Raw genomic sequence first — 7,254 nt, forward strand, 5'->3', positions numbered from 1 at the left:
CTCCAACTCAACAAGCTCGAAATGGTCATTTCTCGAGCTTACTATCAAAGCCAACTTGGAATACAATCAGGTAGCCAATGGGACAGAAACATGCGCCCAAAAGATTCGAAGAAGAGAGGCAGAAAAATTGATCTGCAAAGGAGAATAGAGATTGGGAAAATCCTGGTGGATTCAGGCAGATACGCACAGTTGACGAAGTACTACAAGCCCTCTGTCAATGGTTAATGATGAAGCTGGTATCATGGAACATAAGAGGGCTCAACAGTCCCGGAAAACTCAGAATGTTAAAGCATATGATAAAAAAGGAAAAGCCACAAATGTGCTTTCTCCAAGAAACTAAGTGTAACAGTAATACGCTAGGCAACATCCTCTCGAAAGCCTGGCCTGGTTGTAGATCGGTAGCTATAGATGCCTCTGGAGCCTCAGGAGGTCTGACAATAGCATGGAATACCCAAGCGGTATCCCTCTCTGACTTTCACGCGGCGCACCACCTCATCCAGGCGACCTTTCATATCATGGGTACCAATATTTATGGTAATTTGTCAAATGTATACTTCCCTCAAGGCACTAGAAGCAAAATAGCACTTCTAGACACAATTGAAGTTCTTAGTAATAGCAGAAGGCACCCTCTCTGGATCGTTGCTGGGGATTTCAACATGATAACTAATACTGAAGAAAAGCTGGGAGGTAGGCGCATAATGGAGCAAGAGGACATCCGCTTCAAAGACTTCATCCAATCTACCTTTCTTATTGACATGCCTTTCTGCAATGGCACCTATACTTGGAGTAACCGCAGGTCTGGAAACCATCAAATCGCCTCAAAACTGGATCGCTTCCTCATCTCTGACAACGCGGTCCACTTAGGAGGAGACTTCTCTGCAGCCATTCTTGCTCATACGGGATCGGACCACTGGCCAATAGCACTTCAATGGCAACGACCAGGTAACTTAACCAAACGACCCTTCCGATTTGAAGGATTTTGGCTCACGCATCCCACCTTTAAGGAGTTTGTGAAAGCTACTTGGGCTTCGTTTATTCCCCCAGTAGGATCAAAGATGTATCAATTCCAGTAAAAGTTAAAATTTCTCAAAAATCAGCTAAAAAGGTGGAACAGGGAAACCTTTGGAAACATCTTCAAGGAGTAGCATAAACTCACTCAAGACCTGGAAACTCTTCACCAAAGGGTTATCTCGGAAGGGCACACAGAAGCTACCCTGGAGCAAGAGAGACTCATCCATAGTCAAATGGAGAACAGAAGGAAGCAGGAAGAAATCTACTGGAGGCAAAAGTCAAGGGTCAGATGGTTGAAGGAGGGTGAGCGCAACACAAAATTCTTCCACAGAACCACAGTTCAGAGAAGGATGCATAACAACATTCCCTTCATTCAAAAGCAGACAGGGGCAAGAGTAGAGACTCATGAGGAAATTGAAGAGGAACTTCTCAGCCACTTCCAACAGATCCATAAAGAGCAGAGAGAAGGAAGGAGACAGGCCATTAGAAAAATCACGAGCAACATCCCTAAAATCATTACGGAGGAACAAAATGACCTCCTAATGCGCCCTATTCACCCGCAGGAGGTGGATGAGGCAATGAAGCAGCTCAAGGAAGGTAAAGCCCCGGGGCCAGATGGGTTTTCCACCACCTTCTTTCACTCTTTCTGGGATATGCTTAAGGAGGAAGTCTGGCAGGTAGTCGAAGAATCCAGGGCAACGCGTTGGCTCCTTCCCTCTCTCAACGCCACTTTCATAACTCTCATCCCCAAGGAGGAGGAGTCCATCACACCGGATAAGTTCAGGCCTATTGCGCTTTGCAATGTGATTTACAAAGTTATATCAAAAGTCATTTCCAATCGCCTCAAACCTCTATTACCTGGACTCATTTCTCCGGAGCAGTCAGGGTATGTGGAAGGAAGGCACATTATGGATGGCATCCTGCTCTCTCATGAAATCATTCATTCCCTCAAGCAATCAAAGCAATCAGGTATGCTTCTCAAATTGGACCTTTCCAAGGCTTTTGACAAACTAAGCTGGACTTATATTCATGAAATGCTAACTGCTTTTGGCTTCTGCCCTCCTTGGATCCGTTGGATCATGAATCTGATCACCTCCACCCATTTCTCAATCCTCGTTAATGGCATCCCCTCCCGCCCCTTCAACCCCTCCAGGGGTATTCGGCAAGGGGACCCCCTCTCCCCCTTTCTCTTCGTCATTATGGCGGAAGGGTTAGGGAGACACATTAAGCAAGCCCTCCTCTCTCATCAGATCAAAGGCATCTCTGTGCATAACTCTCCACCCACTTCCCACCAGCAGTTCGTCGACGACACTATGCTCTATGCTTACCCTTCTGCTCAAGAAGCCCGCCGACTAAAATCTCTCCTTCAGGACTTCTCGGAGGCCTCTGGAATGCACATCAACAGTTCTAAATCCCAGATTTTTTTCTTCCATACGCCGCCCTCAGTCAAGTCGGCTGTTTCTCGAATCTTGGGGTTCACCGCAGCTTCTCTTCCCTCCAAGTACCTGGGTGCTCCCCTCTCGGTCTCGAGTCTTAAACAACCCGCTTGGCGTTCCTTGCTTGAGAAACTGGAAAACCGTCTTACTCTCTGGACTTATAGATCCCTTAATCTAGCCAGTCGAATAGTTCTCATCAAATCGGTTTTGCAGGCAATGCCTCTGTACTTGTTCTCTTTCTTAGCGGCGCCAAAATGGGTCCTAAGAAGCATAAGAAACCTTCAGCGCAATTTTCTATGGAGTAGTGCGGCCACCAACCGCAAATGGGCTCTGGTGAAGTGGACCAATGTATGTATGCCCAAGGAAAAGGGAGGCATTGGATTAAGGGATCCTGAACACAGCAATTCCATCATGAGCGCCAAGATCTGGTGGCAATGGATCACTAGCCCAGAAAAGCCTTGGGGAAAAATATGGACAGCCAAGTATGCCGGAAATCGACCTCAAGAGGAACTCATCAGATTCATCCCCACTGAAAAGGGATCCACAATATGGAATGCGGCCAAACAACACTACCAGTTAATACAGAAGCACAGCTTCTGGGAAATAAGGAACGGACGCACTGCAAGATTTTGGACCGATGCCTGGAACCAACTGCCCAAACTCCAGAACATTCTCCACCCCTCTGTTCTCCCAGAAAGGTCAGAACACCAGCAGGAAAAAGTTTACCAATTCTGGTCGCAGGAGTTGGAGCACGGCTTCAGGATCTGGAAAAGGAGCAACTTGATTCTCAATCAAGCAAATGAGCAGCAGCAAGAGGAGCTAAGGATCGAGCTAAGGAAAAGAAATATCAGGCAGGATAATAAAGAGGATATTCTCAGATGGGGGTACCTTCCCAAGGGATCCTACACAACCTTAGAGGCTTACAAGTTCGTTTGCAACTTCCCTTCTCCCCCAGATCCCATATGGAGCAGAATCTGGGAGCTTGGTCCATGGCCAAAAATTACCTACTTTCTATGGCTGGTGGGTCACAAAAAATCCTTACCTGGGACAAACTCAGGAAGCAGAGCTTTCATGGCCCTTCAATCTGTCTCAATTGCTCGCAAAATGAAGAAACTCTCCAGCATCTCCTTGATACCTGCTCTCTGGCCAGTCAACTTTGGGACAAGGTCAACTTCAGATGTCAACGAAGCTGCAGGAGGGAGGGGGACATTATCAACTCCTTAAGACTTTGGCAAAAATCTCCTTACAAGAGCAGGATCCTCAATCATTTATGGAATATTCTTCCAGGGATCGTCCTCTGGAACATCTGGAAGGAACGTAATCAGCGCATATTCAAAAACAATCGTTCTCCCTTAGAAGAAATCTGGAGTAAGACTCACAAAAACATACAAGAGACAATGGCTCTTCAGGCATGGACAGCGGATGATCTTCCCACTATTGATAACGAGCATAACATTCTAAGCAATTGGCAGCTGCAGATACCACCGGATTCTCTTAAGAGCAGTGCTCCTAAGGTCAATTGCACGAACCTCTGTCAATGGAAAGCCCCTCCCCAAAACTCATACAAGCTGAATTTTGATGGAGCTTCCAAAGGAAATCCTGGCGCAGCTGGATATGGAGGTATACTAAGGGACTCGGAAGGAAAGCCCATTCTGATTTATTTTGGGAACCTAGGGTGGGATACCAATAACTCCGCAGAGCTGGAAGGCCTATGGCAAGGCCTTTTGCTAGCTTGGAATCTCAATCTTCAACCTCTGATAGTAGAAGGGGATTCCCAGATTCTCATTAACATGGCCACCCGTCTTCAGAATGGCACGAATGCAAGGAAAGTAGCCCCCAGTTGGCGGCTAGAAGCTAGGTTAAATGACTTAGCTCAGAAGCTCCGCAATTCTATAGCCCTCTCCTTCACACACACTAAACGAGAAGGCAACAAAATTGCAGACCTTCTAGCCAACATTGGGACAGAGGCAGACCACCCTCTGGTGTCTGGAAATACCAACATCATTTCCAACAGGCATCTGCTTCAGGATTGTCAAAGACTGATCCAAGAAGAGGCTGTCGCCCCGGATGCGGGTGTCTTCGAGCTAATCCATGGGAGGCCACATGGCGGGCATGGGCCGACACGTGAGGAAAGCGAGCCTTTATTTCCTCAAGCCGCCGATCCTTCAGCAAGCGAGAGGCATAAAGGAGGTTTTAATGGCGCTGCAGGAGGTGATGGCAGTCCAGCCAGACGCAGTTAATGGAGGTCTTTTCAGAGGGAATGTGCAGGAGCTTAAATATGCCGATTCGGTGGGTAAGGGAGCTCAGAGTGATTGGCATAATTCTCAGAATCCTGAGAGTCAATATCTCGTCTTGGTATTTGGAGGTTCGGGTAAGGTCCGCGCCATTCTGGTGCTGTCTGGGTTCTGTATTCGTTCAGTCTATACCGGTACATACCCAATTTGGGTGCTGCAACATAAGGGAAGGGGGCATAGCCACTGTTGGCCCTTCGCTGCTCGGGCTCAGGAAGCGGAATTGGAGGATTCCATGGTGCAGCCGAGAGAGAGGATGCCTAGCCGAAGAGGCCCAGGAAGGGGGGAATCCTCTCGTCCTCCTGCAGCTGATGTTCATCATCATTGCTGCTGTTGCTATTGTTATCGGAGGGCGGGAGTCACCCAAATCCCAGCTGGTCAATTCATGGAAGTGGGAAGCTCCGTCGAGGGTGAGCCAATTCTCCCAGCATTTGGCTCAGTCACCTTCACGCTGGGCAGCTCCAGAGACACTGCAGGTGTTAATGCCCACATCTCTGTGCTTTTTACAAAAATCCCTGAGGAAGATGAGGATAGCTCGTCACTGGTTCTGGCGGAGGACAATTCAGCAAAGGAAAAAGGAAAACGCCCAATGGGGGAGTCTTCCACCGTAGCGAGCCATTCTGAAGGAGAGCTGCCTCATCCCCCCGCCCAACTTCAACAGCACGAAATGTCATCTACTGCGCAGAACCCCATGGCCATGTGGGAAGGAGTTCCAAATGGGCAGCGTTGGAGCAGAATTGTGGAAGAAGAACCAGAAGAGTAGCCCTCAGCGGCTCCCCTTCGTTTTTTCTTCCTTCTCTCAGGTTGGGGTCTGGATATTGGCTAATTTCAAGCTTTCAATGTGCATCTTAGTCTATTCTCTTTATATCTGTAAGTCTGGCTCGCGGCTACCTCAGTTGCACTGGGTCCGGAGTCTAATGTCGGGTCTTAGCTATATGTCTTTACCTGTATCGTGTCGGTTTACGGTAATGTTACCAGTTTTTGCAGTTTGTCTGTACTCCGCGTCTCTTCATGGTGGAAAATCACATAGTCATGTTTTGTCAAGCTCTCTGGAACAGGTGCCCTGCAAGGCAAAAATTCAAGTTTGCTATCACCACCCAAGGAGCCATAGGTGGCCCTGGGCAGCTTGTCTGTTTGATGTAAATGTTTTACTGTAAATATTAATACAAAGTAGTTAGAATTGCCGAGAAAAAAAAAAAAATTATTTCAAAGTTTGAATAATCTTTTATAATTTTCACTTCTCTTAAGAAAGGGAGAAAAAAATATCTATGAAAAATTTGCTTCACGCATGGGTTAATGAGTTTGTAACGCACTCCTCCCACAATTACCCAAGTTAACCAGTTTGTCATGGTAAACATGTGATGAGAGGCTACTATGATGTTATTTAACTCCCCATGTACAGTTAAGGAAGTGGAACTAACAAAAAAAACCATTATGACCTTCCACACATGCTACAAAACAGTCATGAGCCAACAAACACTTCAATGTGACCAACCCCTAAGACAACTTGACATTTCACTAATATGGACCCTTAGTCACTCCCATGACAAGCCATGCACGTGACTGAGGTCTTCTAGTTTCTCCCACGACAAGGCATGCCAATGACTATGGAATTTTTTAGCCAGTCCTGAGCTAGTGACCCTCAATTTTGTGCGCCTTTTTCAAGGCCAGGGCTCAAGCCACTTCCCAAAACTTCATGAAATTTTTAGAAATGATAAATAACAATGGAATAAGGCTACTAATGAAATCATTAGTACAGGTACTTGATATGACCCCTACTATCAATGACAAACATTTCATCAAACATCTCACAAAAATGAAATCTACAGGTCATAACAATGGATATGAGCATAGGGGTCTCATACTTATTTGATATTCACATGGAAGCATTGATGTATTATCAAAATAATTGCATTATCATCTATTAGGTCATATATTTATTATTCATTTGTGTGCTAATCAAAACATGATGAGAGCCATACATCAACACTGTCATAATACATACTTATAACTGACAAATAACCAGAGATATATCAATGAGGAAACAACCATTAAAGACACATAACATCAAGCACATTTACTAATGAAAATACAAATGAAAATGAGCTCTTAATAACATATTCAAATCTAATCAAGTCAAGGACTTCCATATACAACCCGACCATAGATTACGCTAAACCAAATCTCTCTTTCAACGAATCACTCCCGAGCCATATTCCAATCATGAATGTCAGATTTCATGAAACAAATCAAACCAAACCAAACCAGGGCTTCCAGAGGACAAACCACCTCAACCCTCAACCAATGATTCCACCTCACGGTCAGACATCACTAACCATCAGCAAATTGGTTTCTACCCAAGTTGTCCGTGGCTCCAGAGCGTTTGTTCCAAAGAGGGTTTCTAGGACTAGTAACTCAACCCACATTTGCTGCCAAGATTCCAGAGTGTTTGTCCAACCAGGGCTTCTAGGACTAGTAACTCAACCCACCAAGGGCTTCTAAAGTGTTTTTCTAAC

The 7,254-nt window shown here is 45.8% G+C and overlaps 1 protein-coding gene across 1 annotated transcript; it reads left to right on the top strand.

Moving 5' to 3' along the window:
• The first annotated feature begins 227 nt into the window (after positions 1 to 227).
• Positions 228 to 1,073, top strand: LOC149207209 (uncharacterized). Its single transcript, XM_089397963.1, has one exon. It carries the CDS (start codon positions 228 to 230, stop codon positions 1,071 to 1,073), a length of 846 nt encoding a protein of 281 aa, XP_089254089.1.
• The last annotated feature ends 6,181 nt before the right edge of the window (positions 1,074 to 7,254 follow it).

Source organism: Pinus tabuliformis, chromosome 1_2 (genome assembly GCF_031772625.1).
Source record: "Pinus tabuliformis cultivar Carrire ecotype Pingquan chromosome 1_2, CPIR1, whole genome shotgun sequence".
Classification (NCBI taxonomy): domain Eukaryota; kingdom Viridiplantae; phylum Streptophyta; class Pinopsida; order Pinales; family Pinaceae; genus Pinus; species Pinus tabuliformis.